Here is a 15,025-nt window from a genome sequence, read left to right on the forward strand (position 1 = left end):
ATTACTTTGATTTTTGTAATGAGTTCCATTTATTAAATATTTCAGCTATAAAGTACCATCCTGCTTACTGTGTCCCAGGATGAGTCACTGTTCTCCTGATGTTAATATGTCCATGATTGTGCTAATGACAGTTACTCAAAAGATAGATACAATCAAGTGGCTAGATCTAACATATGTAGTTGAAGTAAAAAGTGAGAAAGGGTCTGAAGGATTTACATGGGAGAAATGCCCAAGATCTGGATGGAAAGACATGGGTCATGTCAAGAGGGCATCATTCTCAAATTGTCCTCTTTTCTTGCAGCCACACAGAATTTTTGTACCTGTGACGAGAACTTCTGTATGATGCAGAATGGGTTTGAGGCATGGCTTACCTTTTTACTTTTGGAAAGTGGGTGATGTCTTTTTTTTTTTTTCCAAACACTTTATTGAAATGAGTAAAGAAATATACAAGTAGGTAGAACTGGGTATAACTTTGGTATAATGTTAAAATTTGACTAAATATTTCTAGCCTTCCCTTTCCCCATGTCAGGCCCTTCAGTATTCCCTAAGGCTTCAGTGCATTTTACATTAGTTGGCCTTAACTGTGCTCTTCCACTGTGTTGAAATAATCATAACCTTTGCAATCCTGTTTACTCAGAAGATGTTCCTCATTCCACCTTAAGGCTTTCCTGAATCTCCAAACAGAAGCTATTTATACTCATCTGGCAATAATAATATGTGACCCATATGTCTTTAGGGACTTATTAATTTCTCATATTATGCTATTTTATATACCTTTTATACTGCCTTTGCAATGAAATGAAACTATATTCTTTCCATATATATAAACATGCATCTTGTATGCAATCAGTACTGAATACATTTTTTGTTAAATTAATGGCACACGAAGCTTTTTTATTGTTTCTTGCTTCACAAATGTATATATAGATGTGTCAATAAAACAATGAGACATTTAGACTACTTCCAATTAAGTAATATTTACCTTGCAAGATGAGACTGAACTCTGTTTGCTTTGTGGATTCCTTTAATGATTGATTTAAAGTAGAAGTAAAATTTTAAAAGTGAAGAATTATTACTGGATGTTAGTTGTGCAGGGAAGATAATCAGAGTGGCTGAAAATACGGGAAAGGCAGGGGTGGGAGTTCAACCATGTAAGACCTACTTTAGCCCAGGTTACTGTTGAGGGACCCAGTTATACCAAAAGTTGAATTATGCCAACTTAAGAACTATAAATCACATGATTTAAATTTAAGGCAGGTGTTGGACTTGACCTTTTACTCCAGCACTAAGAAAGTTTAAAACAGTGTTACTTCAGGATGTATCAGGACGGGAGTTAAGGTCTCCAGCATGATTAAAATCAAATGAAATTTAGCAGAAGCTACTGAACTATAGCAAAAGACATGAATCCAACAGACATCTCCTCCTCATCATCACAGCACAGAACAGTTGAAAATAACAAAGACCTATTTTATCTCAGTGTCACACAGACAAGTGGCTTTACAGAATAGGATAGTTGTTGAGTGGTTGCATCCAAGATAATGGACTTGTATGTCACAGTCGAAGTATTCATCATAGTAGATGCAGGGGTTAGCTGAAAGAAAATGGTATGGTTTTACAACACAGTCTTTTAAAAATCGCATTTGCTGAAGAAAGAGACCATCTTATTAAAGACAAAAAGAGAAATTTTTATTAACAATAGCTAACTAAATTTAATTAGCACAAGCTAACTAAATCTGAATGTAAAATAGGCGATAAGATCATGTATGAAAAGAAAAAGGTAAAATTTTTGTCTTTGTGTAAAACAGGTTTTTATCACAATTTTTTAAATCCAATATAAACAGATTGGAGAGGAATCATCTTTTTAATTACACTGTCATTTTGAAAGTATTAACTATGCCACTGCAATATAAAATACTCATAATTTTTTGTCTAATCATCTAATGCTGCATTATTTAATGGTTAAAGATTTGCTTTGGATTATTAAAAGTAATGTATAGCCAATGGAAAATGGAGTTAAAAAGCACATATAGGATGACATATATAATCTCTCCATCCACCCAGAGGTTATCTCAATTAACATTCTAGTAATTTTTCTCACCTTCCTCTATCCCATGGATGTGCACACACCTACATCCTGGTACGTACAGAGGCAGAAATGCACACAAAATTCTCCAATCAGTATGAAGATACCCAAAATTTTAAATTTGTGGCAATAGCACCAAAAAGCTTACCAAAATATTTTTTAACCTGAATTCTCTATCACAATTAACAAATGGATCTATTTGTCTCTATATAAAGGCAAGAATAACAATAATTTAATTCCCTCTCTCTTTTAAGATTTTCTGACCTTTATGCAGTCTTGAATTTGAATCTTGATAATGGAAAAATTTAAATTTTTCCATTATATCTCTTCTCCTTCAATTATAAAGTTTGATCATTGCATGAAATTTACAACAATCATAAATTTTAAATTTACATTTATGCCTTACTGTTTATTATTTTAGTGAATATCCTTCTATGCTATATACATTTTCCTCTTCCTAAATTTTTAAACTGATTCACCTTCCAGGAACTTGGAGAATAACTATAGTAGATTTATCAAGGTGCAACAAGGAGATGAAATGTGGATGTCATATTACTGCCTGAGCAATTGTATATTTGATAGTGTATCTCTGCTTAGTTTTCCTACAATCAGTAATTTGCCAAAGTCTTTACTCATTTTTTTTTAAATCAATTACCTATCTTTATCCTACTTTATTCTCTTATGTAGTATTCTGGTGAAATATGATTATCAGTGGATTTTTTTTCTTTACGGTAACAGATTTTTTTCTTTGAATCTGTAAAGTGTTGTAATCCATTGTTTTCTTTTATCTGTTGTTCTTAATTTATATGCTTTCCTAATATTATAAGTAAGAATTATTTTTATAAATTTTATTTGAATTACATTAAATGAATTATATCTGCATATCTGGGTCTTATATTTTTAGCATTGTTTGTGCCCAATATGTTCAATTCTTAAGTTCATATATTTCTTTAATAGCTCTCACTTTCTCAAACACTTACAGGTGAAGAAAGGGCTTATGATATACATCATCTATGTGATAGAGTCAATCTTCTTGAGTAACATTTCTCTTTCCTACTCTTCTTTTACCTCTGTTAAATTGTTATACCACCACAGACATCGCTTTTCTCACCTAGATTCTAAAAATCTACTCAATTGCCATCCCTTCTCCCGCTAAGGCATAGATTTTTTTTTTTTTCCCGGTGGGGAGGAATCTCTCTCCAACTACATTTTTTTCCAGAAACGGGGTGTAAAAAGCGAAGTGGATACAGAGAAAGAGAGAGGGAGACAGATAGAGAAGTAAATAAAAAAAGAGTAAAAGAGAAGAGAAATGAGAGAAAGGTAAAAGGAGGAAGAAGAATCCATTTTCTTTCTTACTTTAAAAGCAAATAAAGTAACCAGGTTAGGTGAAGAAAAATAAGTGGCCTTTCAAGTCAGAGGTCACAGGATATTTTTCTTAGGTTTATTTTTTTCTCCACAGACTTATTACTAGTATAATTTATCTTAATCAAGATTATTCCTAGAAATTAAGAAATTATGTTTGCAGGTAGGCTTCAAAAAGTGAAATTTGGCTATCTAAGGGAATAAACAGAAATGGCACCCATTTGGCTAAAACTTCACCTTAGGTAAGATTTACTCAAGAAATTTAAAAAAAAAAAGAGGCTGTAAGGAATAATGTGAGCATCAGCTAACTTTTTAGATGGTTCACAGGAACCAAAGAAGAATAAGGATCACTCAGTAAAAATTGCATGCCACAATAAGTGGTCAGGCAACCTGGGTAGTCATGGAGGGGCAAGCAATTGGAGAACACCGGTAAACTGAAAGCAACGGGCCTAAATTATGGGCTGCAGTAAGGGGGTCCAAGAACTTTTTAGAGAGCAGAGAAAAATCTACACTTACCTCAATATTTTATCTAGGTTGACCCTAATTAAATATTTTAATCTATTGGGTGGGAACTCAAGACCTAGACTTTCTAATTTCCTTTGTCATAGGTTAAATCAATGGTCTTCAGTCACTCTGGCAATTGGGGATGGGTAAGCAGAAATAATTTGTATATGAATGAGATGAAAGCTGTAGAAAAGTGCAATGTTTTTCAATGCTTAATTTAAAGGATGTATGGTTCCCAGATCAATGGGTTAACTGTAAACAAACAGAATGTATAAAACTTACTGCAAAGTTTGTCTTCACAATTACTTGGGCAGGCTTCACATGGGACGCCCGTCTTATAAGGTTCATTCTTTGTGTCAGGATCATTTCCCCTTGAATAAAAAAAAGTGATTTCATAAAACACATCTTTGAAAAATGCACATAAAATTTTACTCACAGTGTACAACCAATTTTAGAAACAAATTGTGTAAACATTCTTGTAAAGAAGAGTGATAATTTTTAAGATGGGTGTGAGATTTCCAATCTTACAGCTATAATATTTTTTAGCACATAGAACCAATAAATGTGAGTCACATGAAAATATTTTTCAGGCAATGTGCACATCTCATTGGACAGTCAAGTCCTAACAGTACTTGGGAACTTTGGGTAATCCCAAGTACAAGCAAGGGGACTCACAAGCAAGAGGGCTTTAGAGCCAATTACAATAGAACATTCTTCATTAATACCTATAAGGACTTGGTAAACTATCACTTAAAAGGGCATGATTCTTACCAATGTTAAGAAGAAGTGGATAAATTCCTCGACACATACACCCTCCCAAGACTAAACCAGGAAGAAGTTGAATCTCTGAATAGACCAATAACAGGATCTGAAATTGTGGCAATAATAGCTTACCAACCAAAAAGAGTCCAGGACCAGATGGATTCACAGCCGAATTCTACCAGAGGTACAAGGAGGAACTGGTACCATTCCTTCTGAAACTATTCCAATCAATAGAAAAAGAGGGAATCCTCCCTAACTCATTTTATGAGGCCAGCATCATCCTGATACCAAAGCCGGGCAGAGACACAACCAAAAAAGAGAAGTTTAGACCAATATCCTTGATGAACATTGATGCAAAAATCCTCAATAAAATACTGGCAAACCGAATCCAGCAGCACATCTAAAAGCTTATCCACCATGATCAAGTGGGCTTCATCCCTGGGATGCAAGGCTGGTTCAATATACGCAAATCAATAAATGTAATCCAGCATATAAACAGAACCAAAGACAAAAACCACATGATTATCTCAATAGATGCAGAAAAGGCCTTTGACAAAATTCAACAACCTTCATGCTAAAAACTCTCAATAAATTAGGTATTGATGGGACGTATCTCAAAATCATAAGAGCTATCTATGAGAAACCCATAGCCAATATCATACTGAATGGGCAAAAACTGGAAGCATTCCCTTTGAAAACTGGCATAAGACAGGGATGCCTTCTCTGACCACTCCTATTTAACATAGTGTTGGAAGTTCTGGCCAGGGCAATTAGGCAGGAGAAGGAAATAAAGGGTATTCAATTAGGAAAAGAGGAAGTCAAATTGTCCCTGTTTGCAGATGACATGATTGTATATCTAGAAAACCCCATTGTCTCAGCCCAAAATCTCCTTAAGCTGATAAGCAACTTCAGCAAAGTCTCAGGATACAAAACCAATGTACAAAAATCACAAGCATTCTTATACACCAACAACAGACAAACAGAGAGCCAAATCATGAGTGAACTCCCATTCACAATTGCTTCAAAGAGAATAAAATACTTAGGAATCCAACTTACAAGGGACGCAAAGGACCTCTTCAAGGAGAACTACAAACCACTGCTCAAGGAAATAAAAGAGGATACAAACAAATGGAAAAACATTCCATGCTCATGGATAGGAAGAATCAATATCGTGAAAATGGCCATAATGCCAAAGGTAATTTATAGATTCAATGCCATCTCCATCAAGCTACCAATGACTTTCTTCACAGAATTGGAAAAAACTACTTTAAAGTTCATATGGAACGAAAAAAGAGCCCACATCGCCAAGTCAATCCTAAACCAAAAGAACAAAGCTGGAGGCATCACACTACCTGACTTCAAACTATACTACAAGGCTACAGTAACCAAAACAGTATGGTACTGATACCAAAACAGAGATATAGATCAATGGAACAGAACAGAGCCCTCAGACGTAATGCCGCATATCTACAACTATTTGATCTTTGACAAACCTGAGAAAAACAAGCAATGGGGAAAGGATTCCCTATTTAATCAATGGTGCTGGGAAAACTGGCTAGCCATATGGAGAAAGCTGAAACTGGATCCCTTCCTTACACCTTATACAAAAATTAATTCAAGATGGATTAAAGACTTAAACGTTAGACCTAAAACCATAAAAACCCTAGAAGAAAACCTAGGCATTACCATTCAGGACATAGGCATGGGCAAGGGCTTCATGTCTAAAACACCAAAAGCAATGGCAATAAAAGCCAAAATTGACAAATGGGATCTAATTAAACTAAAGAGCTTCTGCACAGCAAAAGAAACTACCATCAGAGTGAACAGGCAACCTACAAAATGGGAGAAAATTTTTGCAACCTACTCATCTGACAAAGGGCTAATATCCAGAATCTACAATGAACTCAAACAAATTTACAACAAAAAAAACAAACAACCCCATCAAAAAATGGGCAAAGGACATGAGCAGACACTTCTCAAAAGAAGACATTTATGCAGCCAAAAGACACATGAAAAAATGCTCATCATCACTGGCCAGCAGAGAAATGCAAATCAAAACCACAATGAGATATCATCTCACACCAGTTAGAATGGCAATCACGAAAATGTCAGGAAACAACAGGTGCTGGAGAGGATGTGGAGAAATAGGAACACTTTTCACTGTTGGTGGGACTGTAAACTAGTTCAACCATTGTGAAAGTCAGTGTGGCGATTCCTCAGGGATCTAGAACTAGAAATACCATTTGACCCAGCCACCCCATTACCGGGTATATACCCAAAGGACTATAAATCATGCTGCTATAAAGACACATGCACAGGTATGTTTATTGCAGCACTATTCACAATAGCAAAGACTTGGAACCAACCCAAATGTCCAACAATGATAGACTGGATTAAGAAAATGTGGCATATATACACAATGGAATACTATGCAGCCATAAAAAATGATGAGTTCATGTCCTTTGTAGGGACATGGATGAAATGGGAAATCATCATTCTCAGTAAACTACTGCAAGGACAAAAAACCGAACACCAGATGTTCTCATTCATAGATGGGAATTGAACAATGAGAACACATGGGCACAGGAAGGGGAACAGCACACTCTGGGGACTGTTGTGGGGTTGGGGGAGGGGGCAGGGATAGCATTAGGAGATACACCTAATGCTAAATGACGAGTTAATGGATGCAGCACACCAGCATGGCACATGTATACATATGTAACTAACCTGTACATTGTGCACATGTACCCTAAAACTTAAAGTACAATAATAAAAAAAAAAGAAGAAAGTCTCAAGTGAAGCAAGTTAGAGAGGTTCTAACTCCATCTTGCACTATGTTATAAGAAACTTTTTACATGTTAATGTCTTTTATTGAAAGAGATGATGTATATAAAAGATGAAAGTACATCAGCATGGATAAAACTAAAGTGCTGGGGTGTGGTAAAGAAAGTAGATGAGAAGTTCTAGTTCTGGACTTATTTGAAACTTTAGAAAAGACAAGCAGGGCTCAATGACTTCTCCCTGTAATCCCAGCACTTTGGGATGGCAAAGTGGAAAGATTGCTTGAGCCCAAAAGTTTGAGAAAAGCCTGGGCAAAAAAAAAACAGCTTCATATCTACCAAAAAAAAAAAAAAAATTAGTTAGGCCTGGTGGCGTATGCCTGTAGTTCCAGATACTTAGAAGGCTGAGGTGGGAGGATAGCTGGAGCCCAGAAGGTCAATACTGCAGTGAGCTATGTTGACACTTCTGCACTCCAGCCTGGGTGACAGAACAAGGCCCTGTCTCAAAAGGAAAAACAAAAAAGAAAAGCCAATTTTTACCTGTGTATGTCTAAAAACATAATGTAGATAATATCTGCTTCTAAATACAACTTAAAAAAGTAAATGTTCTGGTTTTAAAAAGCCTTTTTAAAACGATATTTGTTTATCTGAGCTGCTAAAATTTCACTTTGAAAAGAAGATTATTACTAAATTTAGTAAGAGATTTAATCAGAGACTTGGACTAATCTTCAACCAAGAAAATTCCCCATCATAGATCTCCATGTTTTGAACTTTCCTTTTCTGGATCAGTTGAAGTTCACTGCAGACCACCAACCCTTGAAAATATGTATCACAAATGATGTGTTGTAGCAGCAAAGAGATTTTACTGTCTTCGGCACAATTTATATATAACTCATATAGAGTTATTATATGGTGATATTACACTCTGAATCAATAGTGATAGTGGAGGCGCCACTGAAAATGTGAAGTATGGCAGTGTGTTTTCAAATAAATCATGTTCATTGATTTATACTTAACATCTTGTATTGTGCTACATACATGGGAGGCAGTGATTAAGCACCATGCATTGAGCTCACATTATGTAGGAAAGACTTATGTGTTAACCTAAGAAATACATGTAGCTGAAGGAGATATATAATAGTGTCACTGACTTTTATCAGCAGAAGTGCAGAAGTGATATTGAACTGGCATTTGTAGTCAAATATCAGCAGTTCTATCCAGCTCTGAACAACCTCCCCTTTTCTGATAACCATCACTGGAGCCACACAGATGGGCCCTACAGTCATCCTTGTCTTACTTGATCTTGCTTCATAGTCACAGTTGATAGGAGAAGAAGATGCAGCAGACCCTTACTGAAACAATCAGATTAAATTTTCTAGGAATTGTGACTAGTATCTGTGATAGAATCTGTAACATGTATATTTAATTTTTAAAGAGAAGACATACAACAACTTTTTGACTAGATAGCTAAGTACAGGGAAAGACACTTGGCTCTTTCTATTTGTTTCCTTGTTAAGACTCCACTGCATGTCTGTCCTTTTGGTCTAACAATACTCTTGTTTTGTTGAAGTAAATGTCCTTGTTTCTTTGCTTAACCAAATTTGTTTCTCTTATATAATAATTACCTGAAGAATCAATGACACATAGGAAGACTGCTGGTAAATTGCTCTCAAAATATATTGGAGTTTTTTTTTAATAAGAGAAAATACAGTCAAAGTAATAAAATAATATATAACTAAATATGCGTTTTCACATAACTAGGAAGTAGCCAAGACTCAAACTACAGATTGTGTAAACCGTTCATCTTTGAAGGACATCTGGGTTATTTCCAGCTCTTGTCTATTATGAATAAAGTTGCTATAAACATTTGTGCACACAAAAAAAACAATGTTTGAAAAACTAGATTAGGTTACTTTAGGGGGATTTATATTTTAAAAACTAATAATACATACTCATGACAATAGTGACAAACGTAGAGATATCGAGGTGATCCTTGTTGGCGGCATGATGCAATGGCACAGCCAATCAGGTAAGACGTGGCCCAAACAATCTGCAATGATAAAGAGTTGTTTTATTACAGATTAAATATTTTACTAGATGACTATAATATCCATATGTCATCCATGATTAAAAGTAAACATGTTGCTTTTAGGTTTACTTTGGGCATGGCTTAACAAGAAGTCATAGAAACAAAAGGACTCCCACGTGTCTAGATACCACACATGCACGTACACGCACATAGCTGCACACAATGGAAACCAGGTGGAGAAAATCAGCTGACGGGGAGGATGACTTGATGACTGACGTTGTCTCTATTTTTTGTCAGTTTTTCTTTTTGAAAATAAGTTGGGCTTCTAGATGTAATTTCTAATTTTAAAAAATCCCAATGTTGATTTTCTCTGGGATAGGAGAGATGGGTAGAGAGAGAGCAAAGGTACAAAAGGTAGCATTGATCATTTTGCAATGAACAGGCTGATGTTCAAAGAGGACTTGAGTTTTGCCTTTCTGTACATGGGCCATACATGACTGTACATAGGATTCATTTCTCCGATCATATCCAGTATACTCAGGGATGATCAAAAGTCTGTGTCAACTCTCCATGACTCATTGGAATGAAACATGAGTGGCTGTCATCAACGCTGGCTCATTCTCCCCTTCTCATCAAACTTATGCAGACAAGATAACTTATCAGTTTACATAATGAAGGCTGCTTGGTGGTTATATAAAAACCAAAGCTTGGAAGAAACTTTTCTTATCGGTCAGTGAACAGGCATACTGTAGAGTACTGAGTTGGTTTTTGAGGAAAAGTGAGCCAGGTTTAAATTCCATCATTTACTTCTTGGGTAGGGTGTACTTAGAAGTTTGCTTTATGCCTCTGAGTTTCATTTCCTCAGCTGTAAAATGGGATACAACAACGCTGTCCTCTACATCATAAGTGAATGGTAAGATTAAACATTCAAATATTTAAGTGGTTCAAAAGGAGAAGTTTTCAGTAAGTGTGATTGTTCCCACTCGCCCTCTCTGCCTCATGTGAGCCTGGGTAGCTTTCTCACAGTCCTAGAGAATTTCCTCACATTTCTGTTCATGTTCTTGATTAGAGAATATGTTTGCTATGACTCTTTTAGATAAAATATTGTTTTCTCTTTACAAAGAGAGTCATGCATGGGTGCCAATCTCTCCACACCATATGGCTTTTAATTATCTGCTGCTAACCTAGGCTTTTACTAAAACTATTGCTCTACCTGGGCATAAAAATTTTATAATGTAGATTCTTTGTTTGCAGGTTCTTACTAACATTTTCTACCAATGAGTATTTTCCATAAGAGACCTTGTTGAACTCAGAATCTAATGCAGCACATAACCTGAAACATGATTTTAATAAAAATGCAGTTGAACATCTATTTTGCTATGTTCTGTCTACATGTTAATTGGTAATAAGATTATTGAACTTAATTTATTCATTTATTCTTTTAACTCATAGAAAGAAAAATTGAAAATGAAACTTTTTTCGTTAGGTCTTCAGACACAAATGATTGTAGAAAAAGAGCTTTTATTTTGTAGAATTTTTCTATGAACATACTAATGTATTTATACAAGGCTACAGAAAATGTCGGGAAATGTCTGGAAAAGCCTTGTGGTATATTCCCCCACTGGGCCTGCTGTCATGGGCTTACTCACCTTCACATTAATGTTCTTGCTGTTCAGTTCATTCTGCTTGGAACCCTATATTCTGCTACTTGCCCTTCTTGCGCTCAGCTGCTTCTGATTTTTAGAACATTAGGTGAAATGAAGTTCCCATCTCTCAAGTGCATATGAAAGATTAAGATCTGTGTAAAGACCACTGGACTAGGATTCAGATCTGGGTTCTAGTCCTAGCTCCTCCATTTGCTAGTCATGAAAGGAATCCATAACTGGTGGAATGTAAAATGTTTCTATATTCTACTGTGTTAAATCTTAAGCAAATGAAAGCAAATTTCTCTGATTTCATTGTCTACATTCCTGGAAACAGGAAATGAGAGAAATCATTTGGATAAAACGTGTTCTATTTTGAAAGTGACACCGATTCACTTTGAAGGAGACAAATCAAGATTATCTGAAGGCGATGGAATTCAGTTAATATACCACAGTGATGAGATAATGCTTTTGTGATACAATTAGTGTGTTAGTTGACTTATATAGGAAATAGAAGGTTTGAATCCAGGCCACAAATTTTTTAGATGTTTAGCTTTCTAGATATTCATTGTATTTTTATCCTCTAATCCTTTGATAAGGTAAATGATATGATTAGTTTAATGTTAAGATACTCCTGGATTCCTGCCACATACCTTTGTGTCTAAGTGTATCAATCTTAAAAGAAAATGCTATTTACTAATGTTTTATTTAGGATTTCTGCATTAATTTCTGTGATTGTGCCTCTATTTTTTATATTCTTTATCTTCATTGGCTTTTAACATCAAATTTAAGTAGGCTTTATTTCAAGTGGATTTTATTTTAGATTTTATGTAACTTACCAATGGGCACATGTGAGAACATAGTGAAAGGAAGCAGTCTTTAAGCCAGAAGGAGAATCCTCTCAAGAAACTAACTATGCTGGCACTCTGATCTTGGACTTCCAGCCTTTGTGAATTCAAGAAAATAAATTTCTGTAGTTTAAGTCATTCAGGAATGTGATATTTTGTTATGGTAGACTGAGCACACTAAAACAGATTTTGGTATCAAGAACTGAGATGCTACTTCAACCAATACCTAAAAATGTGGAAGCAGCCTTGGAATTGGATAATGAGTAGAGACTGGAAGTTTTTAAGTGCATGCTATAAAAAGTGTAGATTGCCTTGAAGGGAGTGTTGATAGAAATAAGGGCATTAAAGTCTATCTTGTTGTGGTCTCAGATATAAATGAGGGACATGTTCTTGGAAACTGGAAGAAACATAATCTTTGTTACAAAGTAGCAAACAAAATGGCTGCTGCCTTGTCTTCTAGTGTTTTGTGGAAGGCAGAAGTTGTGAATAACAAACATGGAAATTTAGCTGAGGAGATTTCAGAGCAAAGGGTTGAAGGAGTGGTTTGGTTTCTCCTCACCACTTATAGTAAACTACAAGAGGAGAGAAAGAAATTGAAGAAATCTTTATGCAAGGAAGAACCAGAACTTGAAGATTTACACAATCATTAGCCCATCTATATTGCAGAAAACGAGAAAGTATTTTCAAAAGAGAACCCTAAGGATGTCGCTGAACAACCATTAGATAAAGACACCATGGATATGATTTATGGATTTAATCATACATCTCAGCAGAAATAGAGGTGTGATTATGCAGTGGAGGTACTGCCAGTTTGAACTAAAGTGGACAGAGAAAACAGACCCAAGTGAAGGAAGGCTGTCAGACTTCTTACACTCTTCAGAATGATATGATAGAGATATTTCATTGCAAACATGCTTTATCTTTCAAGAAAAGGGAAGAATGACTCCCCAAATGTTTCAGAGATCATGAGGGCTCCCATGCTCACTACAGGTCCAGGGGGCAAGGCTGCTTCCTGCTTGGCTTCAAACAGTGTTGTCTCTTTAGGTGATCTCTGAAAACAGCCATGTTAGCAGGGCCTCTTCAGAGAGTCATTTGATGAGGCTGCCTCACTGAGCTAAAGGGAAAAGGCTGCCCACAGAGCCATGGGTGATGCTGCCTCCAAGTTGGCCAAGAGTGCAGAGCATCAAACCAAAGAGAATTATTTTCAAGCCTTACTATCACATGAAATTTCTTTTGCTAGGTTTTGGATTTGCCTGGGACCCATTACTGCTTCCTTTTCTATTTCTCTCTTTCGAAATGAGAATGTTTATCCTATGCCTGTCTTTCTGTTGTACTATGGAAGCATATAACTTTTTTTGTTTCATAGGTTCACTCCTGGAGAGAAATTTTACCTCTGGATGAATCACATCTTGAATCTCATGCATTTAGATCATATTTAGATAAGACTTTGGGCCTTAGACTTTAGAGTTGATGCTGGAATAAATTAAGAATTTGAGGGCTCTTGGGATGGAACGAATCTATTTTGCATGTGAGGAGAAAATAAATCTGTTGGGGAGGGGCAGTGGTACAATGTTATGAGCTGAATTGGTCCCCCAAAATTCTTATTCTGTACCCCTAACTTCCATCCAGTGTAGCTGTATTTGAAAATAGAGTTTCTAAGGAAATAATTAAGATTAAATAAAGTCATATGACTTGGGCCCTGTTCCAGTAGGATTTGTGTCCTTTTATGAACAGATGCTAGACAGCTTGCTCTTATGGTCTCTCTTGTCTGTGTCTCTATCCTTGACTCTCTCTGGCTCCTCTTTTGCACTGGGGGAAAAGCCATGTTAGGACATTGTGAGAAGGTGTCACGCAGAAAGATTTCACTAGAAACTATGCTCTATTAAGATCATAGACTTCTAGGATCCAGAATGTGGGAAAATAAATTTCTGTTGTTTAATCCACCCAGCTGTGGTATTTTGTTATGGCATCCATCCTAAGCAGATTAATAGAGCAAAGATGTGAAGAAATTGCAAATTTTGTAAATTGCTGGTGGGAATGTAAAATGTAAAATTCACAGAGACAGAAAGTAGATTGGTAGTTGCCAGAGGCTTGGGGAAATAGGGAGAGGAATGGAAGGTGTTGTTTAATGAGTACAGAGTTTCGGTATGGGAAAATGAAAATATTCTGGCGATGGCGTTGCACAACGATTTGAGTGGACTTATTGCCACTGAACATTCATGCCACATTAATGCTGAACATGAAACCATTTAAAATAGTTAAAATGGTAATTTTTTAAATGTATATTTTACCACAATAAAACTAAAGTTAGAAATCAGGGGTTTCTCTGTATTGTAAGGTGCCATTATTTTCACTTTTACAAATACTACCAATATCAAATGAGATTGAGGTCTTATGATTTTGTGAGTTCCTGAAAAATCTAGTGAGTAAAGAAGGAAACTAAGAGGTTAGGCATCTTCTCTAAGCCATGTTTGGAACGGAACACTTCCTTCTATTTCAAATTATAAGAGGAACTCAGCAAATTGAGTAAAGATTGCCATAAGAAGGTAGAATGATTTTCAGTTGTTTCTTACTTACGTTTCCACACGCATGCTTATCTCTTAAACAATGTGTGTGTTTGCCAGCACACAGGTTACCTGAGTGTAGTGGTCAGTAGTTATGTCATCATCTGTTGTTGTCCATTCTCCATGTTTGAAATTTGTAGACTCACTGTACCAGACTCCAATTACACTTGACCATGATACAGGATAAGATGTCATATGCATATTTTCTCCACAAAAGGTATCTGAAATGACAAAACAGGCTGGGTCATACTCTGAACAAATGGGAAATAGTATACAGGGAGACTTTCCTCATTTTTATTTTATGAATGGTTCACAGATCATCTTGACAACATCTTCTGAGAGGGAGTAAAATCAGTTGTATCCCTGCTGAAAGCCTTCTTTCACATTGATGAATGAGCGTGTGGTACTCAAGTTTGGTGAAAAGTTGATAGTAGGTGATGAACAAGTTTT

At 35.9% G+C, this 15,025-nt stretch overlaps 1 protein-coding gene across 3 annotated transcripts in view; it reads right to left on the reverse strand.

The window, feature by feature from the left end:
- Positions 1-414: 414 nt before the first annotated feature.
- CRISP1 (cysteine rich secretory protein 1) overlaps positions 415-15,025 on the reverse strand; it is a 44,181-nt gene continuing 29,570 nt past the window's right edge. For 2 of the 3 annotated variants that reach the window (XM_024248759.3, XM_009241948.4), the window contains exons 5-8: positions 14,648-14,796; positions 9,444-9,541; positions 4,232-4,320; positions 415-1,591 (exon numbers count right to left, since the gene is read on the reverse strand). In XM_024248759.3, the coding sequence (XP_024104527.1) occupies positions 1,464-1,591; positions 4,232-4,320; positions 9,444-9,541; positions 14,648-14,796 (464 nt within the window). In that variant the 3' untranslated portion in view covers positions 415-1,463. The remainder of the gene's footprint in view (positions 1,592-4,231; positions 4,321-9,443; positions 9,542-14,647; positions 14,797-15,025) is intronic. The other variant, XM_002816980.5, reaches the window with a different exon arrangement.

Source organism: Pongo abelii, chromosome 5 (assembly GCF_028885655.2).
Source record: "Pongo abelii isolate AG06213 chromosome 5, NHGRI_mPonAbe1-v2.0_pri, whole genome shotgun sequence".
In the NCBI taxonomy this organism is placed as follows: Eukaryota; Metazoa; Chordata; class Mammalia; order Primates; family Hominidae; genus Pongo; species Pongo abelii.